The sequence below is a fragment of the Bactrocera neohumeralis genome, unplaced genomic scaffold (genome assembly GCF_024586455.1).
Source record: "Bactrocera neohumeralis isolate Rockhampton unplaced genomic scaffold, APGP_CSIRO_Bneo_wtdbg2-racon-allhic-juicebox.fasta_v2 cluster10, whole genome shotgun sequence".
Lineage (NCBI taxonomy): Eukaryota > Metazoa > Arthropoda > Insecta > Diptera > Tephritidae > Bactrocera > Bactrocera neohumeralis.
In genome coordinates this window covers 13,532,269-13,558,503 of record NW_026089623.1, presented here as the reverse complement: position 1 = coordinate 13,558,503, position 26,235 = coordinate 13,532,269, and the positions used below count along the sequence as shown (strand labels likewise).

Genomic DNA, 26,235 nt, shown 5'->3' with positions numbered 1-26,235 from the left:
CGGAATAGCCCGAATTTCTTCGGAAATGTTGTCTTCCAAAGCTGGAATAGTTGCTGGCTTATTTCTGTAGACTTTAGACTTGACGTAGCCCCACAAAAAATAGTCTAAAGGCGTTAAATCGCATGATCTTGGTGGCCAACTGCCCATGCATCCCGAAAAATGCACTGTTTGGTGTGGTTTGTACGCTGGTGGAATCATTCGACCGTATTTTTTCAAAGATGCTGTTGGACGCAACGTTACGGTGAATGGCGATCGCTATCGTTCGATGCTAACAAACTTTTTGTTGCCAAAAATGGAAGAACTGAACTTGGTTGACATGTGGTTTCAACAAGATGGCGCTACATGCCACACAGCTCGCGATTCTATGGCCATTTTGAGGAAAACTTCGAGAACAATTCATCTCAAGAAATGGACCCGTAAGTTGGCCACCAAGATCATGCGATTTAACGCCTTTAGACTATTTTTTGTGGGGCTACGTCAAGTCTAAAGTCTACAGCAACTATTCCAGCTTTGGAAGACAACATTTCCGAAGAAATTCGGGCTATTCCGGCCGAAATGCTCGAAAAAGTTGCCCAAAATTGGACTTTCCGAATGGACCACCTAAGACGCAAAATGAAATTAAATGAAATTATCTTCAAAAAGTAAATGTCATGAACCAATCTAACGTTTCAAATAAAGAACCGATGAGATTTTGCAAATTTTATGCGTTTTTTTTTTTAAAAAGTTATCAAGCTCTTAAAAAATCACCCGATACATATCTTTGAAGCAATATGACAGCGTTAAGCAACTTAAACATGCCATTTTGGAGAACGCGACAAAATTCATTGCACACTGCATACTTCCCTTCGTTTCTCAAACATAAGATATTTGATACAATTTACTATTATTTTATAAGCACTACCAGTTATAATTACATAATACAAATTTATTCCACAGGCTGTGGAACCGACCAATTTGAACACACTTTGTCTTAAAAAAATATAATTTCAAAGTTGCCACAACTTTTACCCTAGCAACCTTGAATGTTTATTATATAGTATGTTCATATTAAAGAGAAAATTTAAACATATTGCTTTATGTGTGATTTTTATTTGTATTTTCATATTTTTTTCAGGAATCATGTTATCGACGCATTACCTTATATTGGGAGTCCTGCATCATATCAGCTCATGCGGGACCAACTTCTTACAAATAGCGTACCTAAAAAAGTAGCACTAAACTGGCTTAAGACTCTATCATTTATAAAGCGTCCCGATGAAGATACTGTTGAAACATTTTACACTATTCTTGAATTCTCGCGTGTCAAGGATGAACCCGAATACACATTATGTACAGCCGCTGTTATACGGAGCTTTTGTCTATATCATTCTAATTGCAAACAAAATATGCGAGTTAAATTGATCACAAATTCACTTGAAACAGAATTTGTCAAAATTTTTAATTCATTCCATGGTGAAAGGCGTTTACATGAACGTTTGACTGTTATAATGAAAGGTCTTGGAAATATCGGCTTATTATCAGAACAATTTATTGCCCAACTGCATAAAGTAATATTGGATGAGAATATGTTGTTGAATCTTCGTTTAGAATCAGTTTATATATTTAGACGGACGGATTGTGCTTTACATCGTCCCTTATTTTTAAATATCTTCACAAACTTTAACATTCATTCAGAAGTACGAATTGCAGCTTATTTGCAAATTATGATTTGTCCTGACTACTTTTCAATCAAGAAAATAAAAAATACTTTAAAATTTGAAGAAATTAATCAAGTTGGATCATTTGTATGGTCGCATCTGAAGAATCTAGCAAAGTCATCATCACCCTTATATATTGCAGTCCAGACTTTGTTGCTTGATGACGATATCTCTAATAAATATGAATTAGACGTTCGAAAATTTTCCCGTAACTATCAACAAAATTTGTTCTTCGACGAGTTTAATTTCGGTGAGTTTGCAAAATTGGAGATTATAGTGTTTTTTTTTTTCAAAAAACAAGTGGCAATTATAAATATAGGATTTGTCCGAAATGTAATAGAACTAAGTCGATGTAAAAAAATTTATTGAACCAATCGTTACAATTCTTTCAAAATAGGCTCCTTCTGCGTCGGTTCAGCGCCAGCGCGACCATTGAAAGCGTCACGGAAGGCATTTTCCGGAATGGCCTTAAGAGCCGAGGTGCATGCTGCTTGGATCCCCTTTCATCGGCTTTTTCATGCAGGAAACAAAAAAGGACGGGGTGGCTACATCTGGGCTGTAGGTCGGCTACGGAAACCGGCATTAGTTAGGTAGCTGTTTTCAAGAAAGGCGGTGTGAGCCGGGGCGTTGTCGTGGTACAACTTCCAATCGGTTGCAATGTCTTGCCGGACCCGATTGACCCTTCGTTTCGGACTTCCACGTAAAATTTGGCGTTGACGGTTTGTCCAGGAGGAAACAATTCATGGTGGATGATGCCTTTGATATCAAAAAAGACAATGAGCATCTTTCTTCACTTTGGATTTGCTCATTCTTCCGGTCTTCCTTAGCGATCCTTTCCAAAACGGCCTGGTGCCACCGAAACACACCACTTCTTGCTAAATTAACATTATGGTAAGCCTGCTGGATCACGTCAAACGTCTCTGTCGCAGATTTACCGAGTTTCGCACAGAATTTAATCGCGTATCTCTGCTCAAACGAACACTGCATTTTCGGGTTGCATCACTAACAGAAACACGTTGCTCGAAAATGTTTCTCCTGAGTCTCTAGGTGCTCGAAGACAACTGATCAACCGCTCGTTCGTTAGCTAGGAACGCCCTCTAACGAATTCAGTTCGTGCGTGCATGCTCAGTCACGGCGGAAAAAAATCAGTCCTATTACTTTCCGGACAAACCCTTTAGCACCTAAGTTTGATAATATTTACAAATTTACAATTAAGCTTAGCATAATAACTGATCAGAAGATAATACTCTTAAAGCAAAATATAATACTTATGTGTACACTTTTTCGAGAAAAGATAGCGCTATATTATTTTTTTATTTTTTTAACAAATTTCTTTTTGTGTCCCTTAAAGGTAGCACTGTGGATATGAATGTAATTTTTGGTACAGAGTCATACCTACCACGCATGTTGACGTTTAATTTTACATCTAACCTTTTCGGCCATTCGGTAAACTTTTTGGAGCTTACAACAAGGGCCGAAGGTTTTGACGAACTAATAAGTTCTATTATTATTCCGGAAAAATGGTTCAATGAGGGAAGCATATTAAAAAAAAACGGGATAAAACATGTGTTGGATATATTCGGAAAATGGTCTGAAAGTTTAAAGAAAAATAGTTCTGGTAAGTTCTCTATAATTTATACTCCTAAAGTGCGTACTAAAAACTATTGAATATAAAATGTATTCCAGGTACAACATCAAATAATTCAATCGATAGTAATTTTTCGTTATTTAACCAAAGCTCTAAAAAGGAAACATTACTTAAGAATTCGTCTCTTGGAGATGACTTCTGTAAAACTAAGTGTCTCTTGAAACGATCAATCCTAATTAAAGATGTAAATAACTATAGAAAAGATTTACAAAAACTCATTAAAAACATAGGATACACACTTAAATACGACTACAAAAATCCTAAAGCTTATTTTGGAGTGCGCATTTTTGGAAATGACTTACATTATTATGATTTAAATGGGATACATGATTTCACGAAGCTAGCCAAAGAATTTAATATTTTGGAAAAGATTTCGGAAATACTTTCTGGCCATGAAATTACTTATACAAAATCAAACATATTTCTGGAAGCTTCTTATATTGTGCCTCTAATGATTGGTTTACCGTTATCAATCGATTTATTTGGCGCTTCTTCTATTGATCTACGTACATCAGGATATATAAATAATATGAATCCAAACGCTTCAGAATGGAACTTCGGTATAAAAGGCAAATTGAAGCCATCAATATTAGCTAATTTTATAGGAACAATGAAATCAGATATGTTTTATGCGCAATCGGGTATTAAAGTGAAAAGTACTTTCTATTCAAACACGGAGGTTGAAGCAGACCTTATTGTTGATGGTAAGAACTTAGTTTCATTCTCGTTTAACTTACCACAAAATACTAGTGAAATTTTAAGTGTGCAATCGGAGTTAATCAAAATCACAAAGAGTGAAGATGAACCGCAGACTGGTATTCAGTCACGTATATCCAATATTACTTGCACATGGTCTTTGTTGGAAACTACATTTGGTTTGAAAATGTGTATTGACTACAGCGTTCCAAATCTTAATAATTCTAAACAAACCCTCTATCCTGGACTTATTCTAAGCGGACCTCTGAACTTTAGCATTGTGTTATCAAAATCTGACCCTACTACAAAAAAATGGACTTTTGAATTTACATCGAACAAACAGGAAAATAGCACAAAGAGGGCATTTATATTCCATACGCCCGGATCCTATCATGAACGTTCGATCTCGGCTAATATTATCATGTGCCCAGAAAGCTTTAATTCATCAGTTCTTTTTACACATGGACTCAATAAAGCAGCAATCATATGCCAATATTTAGGAGGTGCGATTTACAAACGATTCGATTTTTTATTACAAATGAATAACGTCAGTAGTCTTCATTTGAATATGGAACTCAAACGCTTACAAGAACGAAATATATGGATTTACAAACCGAAAATGTTATTGGCCATAAATGGTAACAATATAACAGGAGCTGTGGGAACAATGCGCGTATATGAGAAAAATGGCATAACACAAAACGACATAGACTTTTCTTTTGAGACTCGTAAATTGCAAATGCTCATGCGTGGTGTTATGATGCAGAGTGAGATTACAAAATCAGCAAATATCACCATAAACTATAGGGTAATACGATCTCAATATATATATGTACTTACTTACTTTCTTTATTCTAAGTTATAATTCGATTACTACTGTCAAAAGTTAACGACAAATCTTATATGTATGACAGTTTTACTTTTATTGAGCGTTCGTAAATTTGAATTTGTAATTGTAATTTATATTATAAGGAAAACAAGAAAGAGAAAGCTAAGATACCGTTTGAACGGGCGGACAAACAGTCCCCACTGACGTCAATTCGTTGCGTTATCTTGATAATTTTCATTTAATAACTCTACAAGGTTGGTTCCAAAGTAAGCAGGACTTTAAAAAAAAACAGATCATATTTTTTACGCAAAATCAATTTATTTTATTCAAAATAGTCTAATTCTACTTCAATACAGCTTTTTGCACGGTCCAAACGCATGTCGAACGAGTGTTTTAGCTCGTTGGGCGGTATGGCCGCCAGTATGCCGGTGCAAGCCTTTTGAATGGCTTCTACGTCGGCATAACGCTTTCCTTTCATGGGAAAATGCATTTTTCCGAAAAGGAAGAAGACGCACGGGTCAATATCAGGTGAATACGGGAGTGGTTAATGGTTAAAATGTGATTTTTGGTCAAATAATCCGTCACAAGCGTCGATCGATGAGACGGCGTAATATCGTGCAACAATCGCCAACTTTCATCTTCGCGATACGTCGAATACGGTGCACCAAACGCAATAAATCGATGTTGTGGATATGTTGAATTCCATTTCCATTAATTTCAATGATGATTTCGGCTGATTTTTGATGAATTCACACACAGTTTCGATGGAATTTCCGGTGATCACGGATTTTGATTAGCCCACATGTTGATCGTCATTTATGTCATCAAGACCACTTTGAAAACATTGAAACCACTCGTGTACTCTGCTTTGGGATAGGCAATCATCGCCATAAACTTGTTTAATAAATTGAAATGTTTCGGTAAAAGTTTTACCAATTTTAAAACAAAATTTAATGTTGGCTCTTTGTTCGAAGCTCATTTTCGCACCGATAACACAAAGCTACTGACACTTAAAACGCAATAACTTCACTTCCAATCAATGAAATATCATGAAATTCTCACTGGACAATCGATAAAAATAAATTCTAACGCACCAGTCGACATATAGATGGCACGACCAGGGGACGCTAGATTCAAAAGTCCTGTTTACTATGGAAACCAAATTTGCATATATTCACGTTCATCTATCTTAGTTTCTCACAGTTATTGGTGTCAACAACTTTTAAAATTTTAATTTTATTTTTTCTTCACAAAATACTCGTTATATTTTGATTTTTTTTTTTCGTTGACAATTTTTTTTTCAATATTTCTTTATTTATTGGATCTGTTTGGTAAAGCCTTACAATAAGTATTCAAATCTTAAATCTATTTAAAACTAAAGAAGTTCAATAATGTTTTTAAGGTTTTTTGGTAGAACGTTGCTCTCTAGTAGGCTGGTAGATCACTTCTTTTTAAACGTGTTTGATTGCTGTTCTCGGAGTTTAGAGATATATCTCATTCTGCTATCCTCTATCTCCTTCCTTATCATAGGAATATCTAGATCCTTATGAATGTTTTCATTACACATGTACCATGATTCACCCGTGATTGTTCTAAGAATTTTAGATTGGAATCTTTGTATTATATCAATGTTGGTGGCACAGGTCGTATCCCACAATTGAATGCCATACATCTAAATCGGTTTTATGATTGCATTGTACAACAGTACTTTGTTGTCTAGGCTAAGTTCAGAATTTTTGTTTAAAAGCCAATTTTAATTTGCTGCTCTTAACTTCATACAAGTTATTTTACTCCCTATATGTTTTCGCCACGTGAGCCTTCGGTCCAGGTAAATCCCAAAATAAGTTACTTCATTCGCTTGGGGTACTAGGACATTGTTTATTTTAACTGTCCGACACGTTTCTGGTCTTAGCGAGAACGTAACATCCTTGCATTTTTGCTAATTAATATTTACATATACGCCAGTTGGCTAGCCATTCTTCAACAAAATTTAAGTGTTGCTCTAATACTCTTGATGCTCTGATGGGGTATTTGTTCCGGCTTATTAGAACTGTGTCATCAGCGAAAGTGGTTGTCAATAAGTTAGTAGCTGTTGGAATATCTGCTCTATAGATTATGGGCAGAGTTGGGCCTTGCACGCTATCCTGATGTATACTAGCCCTTATTACTCGTTCTTCTGATATAAAGTCTGCTACTTTAACTGTAAATTTCCTGTTACTTAAATATGACTCCAAAGTTTTATGCAATTCGTAAGGTAAAATGTTTTTGATTTTCCATATAAGGCCTTCAAGCTAGACATTATCGAGCGCCTGAGCTACATCTAGAAAAATAGCTGAACAGTACTCTCTGTGCTCGAATGCTTTCCTGCTTTCATTCGTAATTATATTTATTTGCTCTACAGTGCCATGTTTAGCACGAAAACCGAATTGGTTCGTTGGTATTATATTATTTTCGTGGAGGAAAAGAGTCATCCTTGATAGTAACACTTTTTCAAATATTTTCGAAATACAGAGTAAGAGACTTATTGGTCTGTAGGAAGACGGCTGTGTTAGGTCTTTACCAGATTTATCTATGATGATGATCTGCAACTTTTTCCATGAAATTGGATAGTATCCGGAAGAGCAAGGAGAACACTTTTATAGCAATATTTGGTAACTCAATTATCGTGTTCAGAAGTAGCGGTAGGGGGCAAGGTTGGCAAAGTTGTTTTTTGGGCAATTGGGTTGAAATACCTTTTCTAGGTGATTTGCAAAGCAATTTGCCTTATCCTCATCACTACGTGCCCAATTACCATTCAACTGTCTTAGAGGCATATTGGAATCTACTGGTGGCGAAAGACTTTTGGGCTTTCCAAAGGGAGTTTTGATTGCTAGAATTTGGACACAGTTTCTTTACATAATTTTCAGTGTTGTGTTCTTCCACACGTTTAAGCACTGTTTTTAACTTTCGTATAGCAGATTTAAATTGAAGCAGATTTGAAAGGGAGCGATTTAACTGCCATACGCGTCTAGCTCGCCCTTTCTCATTTACAAGTTTCTCTATTTCATTATTGGTGCTCTTTCTAAAACCAACTGGTTTATTGTTTCTTTTTGGTGTTGCTACAGCTTTAGTTATTACATCATTAAATTCTCTTATACTTTCATCAATGTCTTTTCTTGTATTTATTTTGCAATCAATATTGATGGGGCTGCTGATATATTTTCTATACTTCAACTAGTTAGTTTTATGAGATATTAGAGAAACTTTTGTATCAAATATCATAGGCTGTTCGTATAACTTTAGTAGTACAGTAGAATGATCAGATGATAAATCTGTATATGTATCAGCTGCCATAAGCGATCTATCTATATATTTTACTACAGCAAAATCTATTATGTCTGTTATTTTTTTTCTATCACTGGTCCAGTATGTCGACTTACCAGGAGATATTATATCCAGCTTATTATGCTTATTCATAATAGTGTAGTACAGCTGTCGTCCTTTCGGATTTATAAGTCATGAGCCCCAGTACGTGTGTTTTGCATTGTTATCTTTACCTGCTAGAAATCTTTGACCTAATCTTCCAAAAAAGTCTTTAAATTCGATATCTGTAATTTTAAAACAAGGTGGACAGTATATAGCCCTTCGGTTTAAGTCACAACCCCGATTTTTTAGTGATATTGCTGTAGCTTGTAACTGTGCTGTAGCATGAAATTCTATTTTGCAGCATTTGATTTTGTGATTTTATTAAATCTTGGATCTTGTTTGCATACTAGACATAAATTGTGTCATACAATGTGTTAGATTAAAAATCATAGTTTCAATACCTCAATTTGGAGGATTTTGTGGCAGTTGCATTTGTACAGTGTTGCCTTTCACTGCATATGCATTGCTTCCTTGCATAGTATTACTCTTAAAAGTAATAGGATTTGAACTTTTATCTGATATTGGTATAATTTCATTTCATGGTATTTGTAGCATTAGGTTACGACGTGCTTGAATGCCCTGTGACAACTTCGATTTCAAATTTTTATATACAAGACAACCCCTGTAGTTAGCAGTGTAATTACCTCCATTAAGTCTGCCTATATATATATGAACTAGTCCTTCAGTTTTCAAGACATTGTTTTGACATTATGCTAACGTCATTTGCTCTTCAAGAAGCTGTTCATTTGTCGAAACTGTCGATATCGGACCACTATAACATATAGCTGCCATACAGACTGAACGATCGGAATAAAGTTCTTGTAAGGAAAATTCTCACATTTGACAATGTATCTTCACAAAAGTTGGCACAGGTTAGTTTCTAGGGCAACAATAAAATCTCTGAAGAAATTGTTCATATCGGTTAACTATAGCATATAGCTGCAATACAAACAGAACGATCGGAATCAAGGGCTTGTTTGGAAAACTTTCGCATTTGACGTGGTATATAGCTTCAATACAAGCTGAAAATATATTTATTAAAAGAAATGCTCCTGTGAAGGGTATATTAGCTGCGGTGCAGCCGAAGTTAACGTTTTTTATTCTTTTTAGTTGATTAGAGTTCGGCAACAATTCCATTTTAAACATTGGCTCTGGTTTTTTGTTTCTATTAAATATATTGACAACAGTTTTAATACCAAAACCGCATTCTTCCAATGCTTCTTTTACTTCACTAGAGTCTACGGCGGACTCTATACCCTTAATTACGACAACTAGGTCCTTAGAGCTTTTCAGTTCATACGTATAATAGTTGTGGTTTTTACTTGACAAAAATTCAACTATTTCCATATAACCTTATTTCAGTGTAGGACTGAGTTTTTGTTTCATCTATATCAAATTCAAAGGCACTATATGAAAATTGTTAGTACCTACAATTTCACTTAATTTAGCAACAAGCGTATTAATGCAACGCTCACGCAAATATATTAGAGGTAGTTTTGCATTAACGACTGTGGTGGTAGGTACCCTTCGCATCGTTGTCGGAACCATTGCTTAGTAAGGCAAATCTGTTGCCATTTAAAACTTCGATTCATTCTTATTTGATGTGCTGCCTTGAAATTTTTTAGGATTGACCGCTGACTTTGAAGGACTTAATTTCCTTTTTATATTAGTCGCTGCGATGACTCTGAAGGAGCTGAATTCGCAGGCTCGACAAAGCTAAAGTAGGCATTCAGAGAATGCATGCGGGCTTGTTTGTGAGGCTGCGCTGCGCTCATGCTTTTGTTTTATTTCACACATATTTGTTATTTTATTATGTTTATTATTTGTAAACAGTTTAATTTTTTTTGTGATTTTTTATGTTTTGATTATCAGTTTCGGCGTTATTGCCTAACTCTTACACTTAATGCACTTTTTAGATATTTGTTTTATTTTTTTGAAAAAAATTTTGACGCAAAAGCCACATCTTCTCGACTCTCTCGGAACATTTTTGATACCGATTGATTTTGTCCAAGGTATCTTCACCATATGTCACAGTCAATATTCGGAATGTGTCCACGCATTTAGTTTTATTTTTCATACAGATTCTTTGCTTCATTTTGGGAATAAGCAAAAATCTAAAGCAAACCGAAATGTCTCCAAACAAACAGCTGTCAAAAATTAGCAAAACATTCAGCATAAGTCGGGGATATGAGTACCAACATAGCGCAAGAAATCCATTAATAAGATGTGATTTTTGTAGCATTCAAGTCAAGTCAAGACGACGGCGTATACCATATTAGCGTGGGGGATAAACCACACTCAATTTCTCCGACTTAATTCCGAATATAAAGCAACAATATTACAAATATTTCTTTTTTTGATATTTACACCCCCAAAAGATGTTTGTAACACCCAGAAGGAAGCACCGAAGACCCTATAAAATGCAAATATATATGATCAGCATGACAACTTGCTTTATTCCTTAGACTAATTTTTAAGTAAAGTTTACACACAAAATTTACCGTATAAATTTTATAAAAAACATTAAATTTTCAATAATGGCAACTTTCCCCACCTGCCATCGGTGTTACCTAACTACAGACCGTACACTTGTCGTAACACATCATGTACACTGTTTAACTACCTTTTTATAATCAAAATAATATTTTTTAATGCATTTTTGATGACTCATGCCAGCTCTTGACCGATGCTACGGCTGCTACTATGCCGGTCTCTTTCGACCAATTCAGCGATTTTATCGCAATTTTCGACGACAGGCCTTCCGGAGCGTGGCGCATCTTCGATCACCTCTACACCAGAACGAAAACGTTGAAACCATCGTTGTGCGGTGGAAATGGAAACTGTATCGGGTCCATAAACTGCACAAATTTTATTGGCGACTTGAGATGCATTTTTGCCTTTATCGTAGTAGTACTGTAAAATATGCCGTATTTTCTCTTTATTTTGTTCCATGTTTGCGACGCTATAACTCACGAACGACTTAACAGAAACGACAATCAATCAAACACGTGTTACCGCGTTAAATGAGCTTTCCAAAAAGGTATAGCATGAGCCGATGCGACGAATAAAACTAGAAGTACGTAAAGGAAAGACAAAAAAATCGGCCTCGCAAGGTTATGGCATCAGTCTTTTGGGAGGCCCGTGGTATATTATTCATCGAATGATAAAGTGAGCTGTGTATTTGATTGCAGTTCTATTCTACCATTCCCAATATTTAGCAATTTTATTATTTCCATGAAGGATCAGTTTGAACTTCATCGTTCCCGTTTGAATATTTCATTCGAAAAGATTTCTGTATATCTCAAATTTTAATTGACCTTTTTATCAACACTTCAGTTATGCCACTATTTTTTATGCCAGATCTTTTGCAATTTTAATTTGCCTGTCAAGATAACCACTCCAATAGTTAGCAGGTATGAAAAAAATGTTATAGCTACCCATAGATGTATTGAATCACCCATTTTATTACTTAAGAACGAACAACTCTGTCCACATTATGAAAACTTGTCTACAGATGTCGCCTTTTACTTTGGCATCGTTTTATTTATTGCATGTTTACGCCAATTTAAGGTTTGAATATTGGATACTGCGATGGTAGCGCAGTCTATCGGTCAAACATTCCAAAGTTAGCAATTATAGCGGATTCTGTAACCAGTCTCTAGTCTCTATTTGAGACATTTTGAAGTAAAGTCTCAATTTATGACTAGTTACTACTCACTAAACAGTCTCTAGCATTAGTCTCAAACTATTGCCTCAAATTTGAGACCTGATAGTTAGCAAGTCACAAAACTAAAAACAACTCTTGTCTGCCATCTTGAATATACTGAATAGAGATCATCATAGATATTAATCGATTGTCGTTTGTTTATATTTTGTAAGCAACTCAAACACGAAGGGGTTGAAAATAAATCAATTTTACATAAACTTAGTAAATATTATGAAACAAAGTGAACATATATTTTTATTTTTATTGATAATTATGTTTTTGACTAAGTTATAGAAAATTTAATATTTGTTATCGACATATTTATTTTCATTCAAGTGTAAAAACATCTCTGAATAACGAAATGTAATAGATTTTGTGACTGTCACTTACAGAATAGCAAACTCGTCTCAAGTCTCAAAAATTGTCTCTAACTTAAAACCTCAAATTTAGAGACTTGAGATTGTATCACAATACAGAATCGCACGGTTAATTGCAAATGAAAAATTAATTAAAAAAAACATTTTCCAGTGGACCAAATTGTGAATCTAAACCATTCTCGAATCTCCTTGAATACACACAAAAAATTTCATCGAAATCGGAAACTTTTAATTTTTGGGTTGGATCCACGCCTGATATGTGGTAAATCGTTGACCACTTTTCGGCACTAGACTATAATAAATTCAATATTATGCGTGTTTTATTTGACCAGCAAATTAAGCTATTAGCTTATTTTGTATGGAAGACTTAGTCAACATAATTATGTTGGCTTGTTATAAGCCATCGTAGCTTGTATATTGAACTAGAGCTTTTTTTCATTCACAATAGCTATGATTTTTCTAAAAAGAGTAGTTGGCAATATTGATAAAATTCATTTTGACAGATGATAATGTAAACAAACCAAGATTACAAATTTGTGTGTGTTTTTTTAAGTTAAAATTAATACAAATATGAACATTAGTTATAATTTTTTTGTATTAATATCATCAAATCAACAAAATAAATATATTTTGTTTACAAATTGAAGAATTCAATCTAACTTTTTCTCAATATCAGACATTTTGAAACAAATTGAATATCAGAATATCAGCGGGAAATATTCCCGCTCGAATTGCCAACACACTTCGTTTTTAAGCGAAAATATGAAATAAGCTAAGTGCGTTTTATTTGTCCATGATTCAGCTATTAGCTTGTGGTAGTCAAATAAAACACGCCTTTTATTTGTTCGCTTAATTTTTAGATATAAAGTCAACCAGAAGTTCCTAATCCTTATATTAGGTACATGGGGTATTGACCCAATTTAAACCGTTTTTGACATTACGGCATATTATTACTAAAAGTTTCATGATAAAAGTTCGCAGAGTGGCCAATATATAATCAACCGGAAGGAAGCGCTGAAAACTGTTATCGAGCAAAATAAGAGCTCGCAGAATCTTTGGGAGTCACTAAAGCACCTATTTGAAAACGTTTAAACGCCAAAAACGTTATGCTAAACGCAAAATATGGTATCGCCGGTCAAATTAACGGGAAGGTCGAATATCCATGGTACCAGGTAATACATTGTATTTGGTAAAATCATGAAGTTCTGTATAAAACCGAGTAAAACCTTGAAACTGAAGAAAATGCTTACCTAGAGTTCACAACTAGATACGAGGCCATAATTAAATATGCCAACATTCCGCCGTATGTTGAAAACCCGGTTAAATATTGTAACTATTAGAACACCGGCTGAGAAGTTTTGCCTTAACCTCCTTATAGTCCAGATCTAGTCCTTTCTGACTAGTATTTGTTCCGGTCGATGAAGAAAGCCCTCAAGATTTACATCAGAACAGGGTACCAAAATTTGTTCTGATTGATTCACGAATATATTTATAGATCCAACACTGCAGACTCTTTCCAAAATCAAATCTAAATAATAATATGTATAAGAAAATATATCCATTTTGGCATAAATCTCTATTCACTTGCTCCAAATTTATATTAATTGACAATTTAAAGAAACTACATTTCGCTGTTGTGTACAAAATTAATTGTTTTTAATATAATAATATAAGTGCAAAATTCTGCATCTTTCATTATGTCAATATGCACTACATATGTAAATTGAGTCGATTAATACAAGTATTATTAGTTTATGATATAATATATGTACATATACTTATGTATAAAGGTATAAATTTGTAATTTTATTTTGATATTTGAAACATATGTAACATATATCTTATGTAGTATTTATGTGTTATATTACTATATGCTATTTATTTTGTACTTGTTCAATCTCTTATTACAATTTTGATTTTTTCAGTTCCAAACAAGTAAAATAGAGAGTATATATTTAGAAGGACGTATACTAAATTCCGGTGACAAATCGAAGATGGAATATAATGGAAATATTAAACTTAGATCTTCAGCACATCCAAAACTAAATTTTGCATCAAATGCAACTTGGCGATCATTGAAGGGCCACACTGAAGGTATTTTATCTTTCAATAATGCCCAAGGCTTTAAAGAACCAAACTCTACGAGTTTTTGGCATTTAATACTGTCGCGCTCCTATTCCGAGGAAAATATTTGGGAAGGTGCTCGTTCGTATGCTAGCTTCAATGTCAAGATTCCTCGCTCTGAAGTCAACTTTAAACTACTTGTCAAGTAAATTAATTTGAGATATATAAGTAAATACACAAAAACGTTCTATATTTAATTTTAAGACACGAAGAGCGATATAAAAATGGCAGTGAACACAATATTTTGGCTGAAATTCATTTAAGTCCGGAAAAAGAGGCCTTGTTTCTGTTTTCTGTACTAATTCCCCAACGCGATCTGCTTACATTCGATGCTTCTTTCAATATCACTGCTTCGAAGTTCAACTCAAGTTTCGGACGGTTGAAATTTATAGAAACTGTTCCTAAATCCTATTTGGTGAGTTTATTAGTTACTATTCATGATGCTATAGAAATGTATTGGTATGTATTGTACATACATATTATATATTACGATCGGTCAAACAAACGAATGTTTTTCCTTTCTGCCTCGTACTCTGAAAAATTGGTTGATGGACACTTCTAAGAAAGGTTTTCCAAGTATGGGTTTTTAATTGTAATGGGCAGATTATTCTCCTAATGATTCCCTATTTTTTTCTTGTTATCATATAGAAAAATTTGTATTATGCCTCCAAAACTAAAAATAAAAAAGCTTTGGGTTTATGGATTTTGTAGGAAATTGAATGCTCATCGAAAAAGGAATTTGAATATTTTAAAGAAAAAAACTGTTTCTTATGATTTTATAGCTAAACGAAAAAAAAATATTATATAGCAAACCGGAAAACTCCCAAATTTTGTAGAAAATTTACTGCTCTACAAAAATGGCTAGATATTTTCTATTTTTGTACTCTTGCAACATGTTGCTACAGAGTATAATGGTTTTGTTCACCTAGGGGTTGTATGTATTACCTAAAATTAAGTGAGATATACTTATATAGGGTTATAAAAGGTGCGTACCAAAGTAAACAGGAATCCAGCGCCCCCCGGTATCGCCATCTACAAGTATATATCGATTGGTGCGTTAGAACCTGTTTATTTATCGATTGTCCAGTGAGAATGACATTCATGACATTTCATTGATTGCAAGTGAAGTTACTGCGTTTCGAATGTCGGTATTTTTGTGTTATCGGTGCGGAAATGAGCTTCGAACAAAGAGCTAACAAAATTTTGTTTTAAAATTGGTAAAACTTTTACCGAAACGTTTCAATTGATGAAACAAGTTTATAGCGATGATTGCCTATCCCGTAGCAGAATGCACGAGTGGTTTTATCGTTTTCAAAGTGGTCGTGGGGACATAAATGACGATCAACATCTGGGCTAATAAAAATCCGTGATCACCGGAATTTGCATCGAAACTGTGCGAGAATTCATCAAAAACCCGCCGAAATCATTATTGAAATTCATGGAAATGGAATTGAACATCTCCAAAACGTCGATTTATCGAATTTTGACGGAACATTTGGGCTTACAAAAGGTGTGTGCACGGTTTGTTCCACACAAATTGACTGACGACCAAAAATTTCTCAGAATCAAACGTTCGAAGGACATCATTAAAGAGGTCAAAAAGGACAAAAACTTCCTTTACAATATTGTGACTGGTAACGAAACGCGGTGTTTCCAAAATGATACCGAAACGAAACGCCAGAGTGTTGAATGGAAGGCACCGGCCGAGCCCAAATCCAAAAAATCGCGTATGGAGAAGTCAAAAGTGAAGGCAATGCTGATTTATTTTTATGATTCCAAAGGTATTGTTCACGAAGAATTTGTTCCACCCAACCAAAACGTTAATGCGGTATTCTACGTTGGAGTTTTCAAGCGTTTGGTGCGCCGTATTCGACTTTTTCGGCCCGAATATCGCGAAGATGAAAGTTGGCGTTTTTTGCACGATAATCCACCGTCTCATCGATCGACGCTTGTGACCGATTATTTGACCAAAAATCACATTTTAACAATTAACCACTCACCGTATTTACCTTATATGGCACCGTGCACCTTCTTTCTTTTCGGAAAAATGCATTTGCCCATGAAAGGAAAGCGTTATGCAGACGTAGAGGCCATTCAAAAGTCTTGCACCGGCATACTGGCGGCCATAACGGCCAACGAGCTAAAACCCTCGTTCGACATGCTTTTGGACCGTGCAAAAAGCTGTATTGACGCAGAAGGAGATTATTTTGAATAAAATAAATTGATTTTGCCGAAAAAAACTATTTGTTCTGTTTTGTTTTAAGTCCTGTTTACTTTGAAACGCACTCTGGAACGCAGACGAGTTGAGTCTGTCTGTCCGTACGTCCATCCCTGAAAGCTGTTACTTGAGTAAAAATCAAAATGAATCTTGATGAAACTTGATTCACATGTTCCTTAGAAACAAAGTAAGGCGAAGTTCGCATATAGGGCCACTGTCACGACCACAAAACTCCAGAAACCGAAAACGGATAAAGAGCCATAACTAAACGTTACAATAAGATATACTATAGAAATCTTATTTGACACAGGAGAATGTGGGCTAAAAAATACAAATGTTGAAAAAGTGGGAGTGGTCTCGCCAAATTCACTCAGGGTCAATGCCTTAAGCAGTAAAATTGGATGAAATCGGAGGATATCCTCGTGCACTCCTCATGTAACGGTATTGTTAAAAACTACTAAAAGTGCAAAAATCAATAACGAAATATGAAAGAGACTTAAAGTTTGACAATCGGGATGGTATGAGAGGGCTTTATGGGAGCCAGAGTAAAGTATTGACGATGGGACTCACTTTAAGATTAAACCACATATCTCCAGACCCGAGCGACCGATTTCGACGACATTGGGTACATGATATTCTTCTCACATTAAAATATAGTAACACAAATTTTTGGCTTGCTTTCAACCATTTTCTTATTGTATGAGTAATGAATTTAAAGTTAAATATGGATTCAAGTTATTTTTGCATAATTTTATGCAATTAATACGAATTAGTGAAGAGTTAGTGGATATAGAAGTTAAAATATAAAAGTGTAAAATTCATTATAAATCGGAGACACCATATGTATTTCTTCATATATACATATGTTCTTTATATGGAGAACCTCTTGTATCCATTTCAACCCCGAAATCGGGGGATACTATTCAAAATCCCAGCCGTTAATAGTATGGGTTATTGTCAAAAATAGATAAAATCGGGTAACACTACCCGAACTCCCATATTTTCCTGAAGGAATTTCTTGTACTTTGGTGCTTGCACGTTGTAAGATTATAAAATATTCGGTTACATCCGAACTGAAGCCTTGTTTCATTTATTTTTCCTTGAGTTTTGACGATGAATATCTCGAAAACGCTGAATAAGATCAAGATTACATTCATTTAAACTGCTCACGCAAACCTATTCGATAAATATATTGGAAAATTTAAAATTATGTTTTTTTCATTGAGTTATAAAATTCGATAGAAAAAAGCAAAATTTGCTTGAAAATATTTACCGTTAATATCTTTAAAATGGTTTTGTTTGCGAAAAAACCGTGGTGGACCATTTTGTAGAGTTTTCTACTTCCTATAAAATCTACGAAACGAAATACTTTTTGAAGTAGTTGGCAGAGAGGTATACATTTTTCTATTCGATAATAAGACAAAAATTTAAAACCCTTAAGCGGAGGGCCGTCCCGTTACAATTAAGAGCGCATACTTCAAGAGCCTTTCATAGAGATGTCTATCAACCAATTTTTTAGAATACCCAGAAAAAAAAAACATATTTTGACCCACCCCAATGTATATGCATACTAAGTATACGACAATTATTGTAGCATACAAGTAAGTATATAGGCGTAATTGCTATTGCTACTTAACAAATTGCATAAAGAAATAATATAGACGATATTTTAAGTTAGTTAGGTGCTTTAAGCTATAAATTTGAGTAATATTAGCATTACGATAGAATTCTAGAAGAACACATTTTAAACATTCAGAAATAAGGTATACAAATTTAAGTTTGTGAATTTAATTGCTCCCAATTTTTATGTTCTTGCAACCAGTTTCTACAGAGAATTATAGTTTTGTTACTAACTTTGAATTTTTTTTGCTGCTCATGGGATCGGAGTCCCATATTTTTGAACACTGATTCTTATGTAAAATTGAACGTGGAATCGAATGAAAAAGTCAGTTTTGAAAAAAAAATGGGGGGAAAAGCACAAAAAACGGGATTTTTGCAAAAAAATATTTTTTTTTTTGAATTTTGAAAATTTGTTTGGGTTTTGAAAATATTTTTATCAGAAAGCTGAGATTTTTTCACATAAAATTGGATAACTGCAACATTTTTTTCACTCAATTTTGAGGTCGTAAAAAAATTAAAGAAATAGTCATTTCTTTGTTTGATCTCAATTTGAATTGCGCGCCAAGAAACAATGAAGCAACTTTGACCACTAAAAAGTTTACAGATATTCTTATTTTGGTCTATATTATGATATTCTAAAGTTTCGTCAAAATCGGAGAACCACGGGTACAAAACCATGTTGCCAATTGATGGAATGGCCCATATATATGATAAGGTGACGAGAAAAGTCGAGATCCGGTTGACTGCCTATCTGTCCGTCCGTCCGTGCAAGCTGTAACTTGAGTAAAAACTTGGCCCCGCCCCCTACTAAGTTTAATATATATGTATGTCTCCTAAACCACTTGGGCGTATCCCAACACGAATACTACTAGAATTCCTACCGATACACTAAGGGGTATTTGATGCAAAAAACCGGTCATAATTATTTAGGGACTTATATTATCTTTAAATATAATAAAAAACAATATTGAATCAATATATAGCATTTATTAATAAAAATACATGATTAGAATAGAAAAAAAAATACTGAAAATAAAATAATATAATTTAAAAAAATTAATCGGTTTCAGGATAATTTACTTCGCTGATTACATCAGAATCCTCTTCCTCGACAGTATTCTCGTCTGACCTATTGAGATTAGGTGTTGCTGCAGTTAAAATTGATTTTGCTTCCTCGGAAAATGGCATGAGTTTCTTCTTATTCTTTGGACGATTGCAGCTGATAAGTGGATCGGATGTTAAAAGCAGTCTGTTCAAAACATCTCTGTTACACTCGATCCTCGAAAACTTTCGGGCAAAATCTACCCGATATTTTCTGATATGTTTATTTCGGGCCTCAGCTGCCTCCTCGGATAATTGTCCAATTGGAAGAATTGCCTCTTGCAGCACCTGCGCTCCGTGTATGAGGATTTTGTGGACAGTTGGCGACATTGGATACCAACCGTACATTTCCACATACAATTTTGCCGTGTCTTGGGCATAATCATCGAATTTTTGAGGATCAATCTCATGACCACTTGATATTATTTCAAGAATAACTTTAAATCTTTTGATTACTTCGATGTTGATGCCGGTGATGCGAGAAGAGCATTCTGCATTTTCGAAAAATCTCCTAGATGTATTCCCGTCATTACTGTTTCCAAAACCAGGTTTAGGAACATCAACCAGTAGACCCATTTCATCTTTAAAACATTTTTGTATTGTCTCTTTTGTTTCCTTAATAATCTTTTTGTCTTCTGCTGTACGGGCTTGCCAATTCTTTATGGGTTCTTTATATGCTAAGTGCAACAACAACTCAAAAAACCGTATTCGGGCGTGGAGTACTGAGAGGCCAAACTTTAAAGCCTCTTGATTTATGACACCTTTTTTTAATTTATTAAAATCTTTTGAAGTCTGACCGCATACATAACATCGCATAGTAGAGGTTGTATCCGTTGCAGCGTTACAAACTTTCCCGTCTACCATTGTCAGTAATATTTTATGATTGATGTGCGCTGATGTTTCACTGTCTCTTGTATCTTCCAGATTTCTGGCTTGATTTTCGATGTATTCTATTTCTTGTTTTGTTACATCTTTTGTTTCGTGAGTAAATTGAGCTCTAATAGGCCTGCAGAATCTCACCGAAGAAGGCGTAGGGTTTTGCCAAATGGTTTTTGTTGTTTCACCATTGAAGGTAACAACCAACCTCACTGGAACAATCGAGCTCACAAATATACTTGAATCGTCACCAGAAAGATTTTCAAATTTTTGCTTAAATGGAGTTTGGTGTGATCCATCGCACCCCCATTTTGATATCAAAAGAAGGCTCTGCTACTCGGCGTCAGTTAATGTATCTATGACTTCTTTCAAATATTGGATGAGGCGCAAAGCCGTATGATCCAACAAAGCTTGAAGTTCTACATTAAAGCTAGTCTCTGTAACCGTTATTTTATCTTCCTCCGGGTAAGCACTTTTTTTTGCCTTTTGCAGCAAAGAGTAGCAAGGATAGATAGTTTTACGTCCGCCTTGTAATAAATTCCACTGACTTCTTGTGAAATTACCTTCAACAAATAAGGATAATGCTTCTTCTATAGTATATTTTTTTCCACGTGGTCTTTTTTAGATGAAATTATATTTCTGATCTTCTTGGCTCTCGTAGGTGTTGAAGTTATTTCCTTAATCATCTTTGAAGTGTGTATGTTTCCGGAAGTGCCCTGACTTACACATGCAGCAAAAGTCAACTCCTCGACAGGTACGTGAGCCCGTAAATCTACAGTTCTGCGCCGCTTACTCCTTTCGCTTAATTCACGAAACTCTTTGACTGGACGACCAGGCTTGTCCGACCACGAAGGAAGTTCTAATGTTGTTCTTAGCCATTCTTCGTTATTTTTTACGAACCTCTCATCAGTGTTACGAGCTGCTGACCATTTTTTTTTTAAATCTGTCTTGAAATGCCTCAAAGAACGAGACAAAACATTTCTATCCTCTGTTGGGCATGACGTCAACTGAGCAATTCTATCTTCCAGAAAGGTGAATTTTTCGTTCATTTTTTTTTCCTTTGTACTCCTTTATAATAACGTATAATTCCATTCGGGTGATATTTTTCAACATTGCTGCAGAATCTGTGAAAATTTGTATTTTGTATATGTAATATTAAAACGACGCGAAAGGTTTTGACTATAAAATTGTACTCAGTTCTGGTTGCCCAGAGCTCCTTTATTTATAGAGCCCACAGTATGTACACATATCTTAAGCATAAGTGTTTTCAAGGGCAGACACAATTGTCTATTGTTAGTTTAGGGTCATTTCCGATCCTTTTGGATCGATGTGCATTTAGGTAATTGAATACAAATGTGCATGTGACCTTGAAAACAACCCATATTATGTAGCATAAAACAATACCCGAAATGAATATTTGTTACAATGATGATTGAAATGAGTATTTGTACATACATATTTATAATTACAACTGTATTTTTATGTGTTAGCGATAATGACTGTTCAGAAATCTGAACAGTATAGAATTACACCGTGCACTTTAAAAAAATACCTATAAAAATGGGGTGGGTTGGGGGACAATTTTACTTCTGTTTCGGATAGAAGAAAGTCCAAATTACATTTCCGTACCAGAATTCTGGCGCGACAAATCCCGACAAATAAACAAAAACAATAATGTTATACTTTTTTTTGTAAAAATACTACATTCTTGCAAAGGCAACTAACAACATCAGTTTAAATGCTTAAATTTAAAAATAAATTGACTGTTATACGTCTTAATCATAAGTACATACCTTTTACTTCCATATTCAATAAAGAATTTCCAAGTAAATCTCCACACGCAGCCGTATCAACCAAAGGAAATTATGTAAATAATCGAGAACGCCGAGAACAGAGACACGCGTTACACTCAATGATTGGGTTCCGGCTGGATCCGTGGCGAGAACGAGGTAAAAAGCGGGCGGGGGAGGGTTGCGCAGGTTGAAGCGGTTATTGTAAATAGTAAAACATGCGGCGTAAATACCATTTGGCAAAGTTTAGAAAAACCACTTTTGACCGGTTTTTTGCATCAAATACCCCTTAGTGCGATAGTGTGAAAATGCATGAAAACCCCGCTCACTCTACATATAACGGTACTGTTCAAAACTACCAAAAGCGCGATAAATCAATAACCAAATAACGTAAACATTTGCCGCCGGGATGCCATGACAAGAGGTTATAGGGGCCGGGTTAAAAATTGTACGATGGGCGTGGCGCCGCCCACTTTTTAGTGAAATCCCATATCTCTGTATCCGATCAACTGAATTCCACAAAATTTGGTACGTGGCATTCTTTTTATAATCCTGTCTCACGTATATATAAAAAAAATAATAAAATAACTACGCGTATTTCCCATGTAGCACAATTTTAAATTCTACTCGATTCTTTTACTTCCGGTACACAAATCAAGAAGCAATTAATATAACGGATTAAACTTTGCACGAATAATGTTTTTAGTGTGTGCCACTTTATGGCAAAATATTGTTCAAATCCTACAAAAACAAGATAAAATATTAACACTATTTTTTTTAACGTAATAAGCAAATATTATATTCTATATTCCGTTGATATCATTGCTAACTTTATTTTACGGACAACATTTTTAATCTTCACAGATTCATTTTAATGGTGCTTGGTTCACAGAAGACTACATTGTAATTAAAGTTAACTATAAAAACCATAACCGGCTACAGGCGCTGAAAATGTTGATAGAAACTGATTGTTTTGAAGCTACAACAATAAACGCTGCATACCGAAGAACCCAAACATTCACCTATAGTAATTTAAAATTTAAATATGGCAACGATCTATATGACTTTGCTATGCAACTTAATTCTCAACCTGACAATGTTAAACCCACTATTTGTGAAATACATATAAACTTAAAGGAAAAAAAGTACTGGCTTAATTCCAGTTTGCTAATGTCACAGCCAAAACTATGGGAAGTGGAATTACATATGGATAGGTAAGTAAACGTATTATATTTATTTTTAATATTTTATTAAAGATTTCCATTCTATTTACACTATTTGTGTGTTAGCAGCCGCGTATTGACCGCATTTTATCCATTTTCGATAGAAGACCATTTTATTATACAGAAATTACCATATCTCAATTTCAATAAAATAGCTCAGAGAGTTTTCAATATAAAATCAGCAATTAACACTGAGGTTCGCAAATTGAGTATCTAAGGATTGGGAAGCTATGATCCAATTGCAACAATTTTGAGACTACGTACTTTATTGACACTCTTTGTGCAAAATTTAATTCCAATATCTTCATTGATGATAGATTTGTTTACTAGATCAGACGGAATTTTAAATTGTGTTATACTTACAGTAGGTAACATAAGAATTTCAAGGAAATGATACAATATGTACCCAACATGGTTGAAATTGGTCGAATCGTTCCGTTTTCACCAAAGAGGCCACGCTCTTCGGCCAAGTTTTCCACCTCTTTCTTTGAAGTTCTTAAACACCGTCTTGCTTGTGAAATGTCATGCTGTTCTTATCAGAAATATATGGGTATTCACTGATTTGGTTCTCACGTATACGGATGTAGTGCCTATTTTGCACGTATAATAAGTGTTTTTATACTCCAGTTGAGATTCGTATGGGCCTTCTTGAACTCCTGACTTTACAATGCACTCAAGATCACATTCGATCCGAACAGGTCCATTTAAACTGCTCGCGCAAATCGATACAAATATTGGAAAATTGGATTGGTATACTATTTTTGCGCTTTTTTGGTTGAGATTTTTTCCACTTTTAATTGTATTTTGACTTTGCGTGTTATAACACTGAATTCCGTTACAACTACATTTTTAACGTACATTCAATTTCGAGTATTGAAGAGGAAATAACCTTTGATATCATCCGTTTTATTTTGTTGAGTTAGAAATTTGTAGATTTATTAGATTTATTTCAAATGCATTTTGTAATACTTAATTTTTTTATACTCCTGCAACTAACTGCTGTTCACTTAACGATTCTACGCATCACCTAAACCTAAGCGAGATAGCTTATATTTAAATGACGAGAAAGGTTGAAATCCGGTTGACTGCCTGTCTGTCCGTCCGTGCAAGCTGTAACTTGAGTAAAAATTGAGATATGCCAATGAAACTTTGTATGTGGGTTCCTTAGTACAAAAAAAAAAAAAAAATACGAGATGGGCGTAATCGAACCACAGCCACGCCCACAAATCGCCATTAACCGAAAGCATATAAAGAACCATAACTAAACACTAAATTAAGATAAAAAGCTGTAATTTGATACAGAGCAAGGGCATCTGTATGCAAATTCCTTTAAAGAAGTGGGCTTGCTCCCACCTTCTAACAAGCTTTATGTACATATCTACTAAATCACTACAGCTACAACAACCAAATTTGTTGAGTAAAAATCTTAAAACAACTTCTACAGAAAGTGTGAAAATGGATGAAATCGGATGATGACCTCGCTCACTCCCAATAAAACGGTTATATTCTTATGTTACATTGGGTTATGTTACCCTAGGTTCCGAATATTTAGACCCCGGTACCTATAGTTGACTTTTTAAATCCTTCTCTTATAATGGTGTGTCTGTATGTCACAAATTTACTGAATCGGAAAAATACTTCCTTTAGCTCCCATATACTTAATACAAAGATTTTTGAGCTTTCGGGTGACTTTGTACCGCATATATCGGCCAATATGTTAGTTATCACAATGAAGATAAGGGAGCGGGTTTTACTCACAACAGTATATCTTTATACGTAAAATAGATAAATTTTAGCGAAAACTTTGCCTATCCCCTATATAACTAATATCAGAATATTCAAACATTTACCTCACTTCACTCTATATGATTGGTGTTACAAATATAAACAAAAAGTCCAAAAACTACATATTTCATATTTATTATTTCAAAATGCCTGACATATTTTATCACAGAGCAAAACTCATGAATACAGGATATGGTCGTACACCAAATGATGTTCAGTTGTATTTTTACCATGTCGATACGGCTGTTCAATGTAGAGAAATCGTTCATTTATCATGTTATTATGAAGGAACATTACAATAGATTATGTAATGCACGGAAAGAGATTTGTATGGCAATTACCAGATTAGTGATACAAGCATACGAAGATGTAATGATGCAAATCGAAGTAATGTTGCCGTTATATTTTCGATTGTAGACGTTACGATCAATGAGAAAAATATGATATATTTTTCAAAAAGAAATGCCGTTGTTATCAGTACAGTGCCTAGTGAAAACTCTAACCAATAAAAACCATACTTGTTCGAGTTAACGAGTTGTTCGAGTCTTCGCTGGATGCGAAGGTGCGTTGCCAAAAAGAAGTAAAGTTTTTTGAGGTAAAAAGTAGTTAATAGAATAAATTTTTTGGACAGAGTTGGTGTCACTAGGCTGACTTTTATTAAAAAGTATATTTTTCTATATTATTAAGTGATGTCACGCGGTTGTAGCCACCGTTACAACGGCGTTCAAGTCGTTCTTCATTTTCAATCTTTCTCTCGAAAACTCGTAGCGCCGACAAATCAGATGTTGCCATCGTCCATGCCTCTGCACCATATAGCAGAACGAGAATAATGAGTCACTTATAGAATTTGGTCTTTGTTCGTCGAGAGAGAACTGTCAACTGTGATGTGGGAGCCAAGTCGAGAGTGAAACGACTGTTTCTTTGATCACAGGAGATATTTCTTCTTGCCCTCGTTCACTGCTAGACCCATTTGCTTCGCTTCCTTATCCAGCTTGAAAAAAGCAGTACTAACGGGTCGGATGTTGAGGCCAATGATATCAATATCATCGATGTACGCCAAAAGGTGTACACTCTTATAGAAGAATTTACTTTCTCGATTAAGCTCTACAGCTCGTATTATTTTCTCCAGCAGTAAATTGA

At 34.8% G+C, this 26,235-nt stretch overlaps 1 protein-coding gene across 1 annotated transcript in view; it reads left to right on the top strand.

Moving 5' to 3' along the window:
- Positions 1-1,118: 1,118 nt before the first annotated feature.
- LOC126765182 (uncharacterized) overlaps positions 1,119-26,235 on the top strand; it is a 177,257-nt gene continuing 152,140 nt past the window's right edge. The window contains exons 1-6 of the mRNA XM_050482761.1: positions 1,119-1,947; positions 3,049-3,315; positions 3,384-4,849; positions 14,284-14,627; positions 14,687-14,897; positions 22,952-23,301. Of these exons, the coding sequence (XP_050338718.1) occupies positions 1,170-1,947; positions 3,049-3,315; positions 3,384-4,849; positions 14,284-14,627; positions 14,687-14,897; positions 22,952-23,301 (3,416 nt within the window). The 5' untranslated portion in view covers positions 1,119-1,169. The remainder of the gene's footprint in view (positions 1,948-3,048; positions 3,316-3,383; positions 4,850-14,283; positions 14,628-14,686; positions 14,898-22,951; positions 23,302-26,235) is intronic.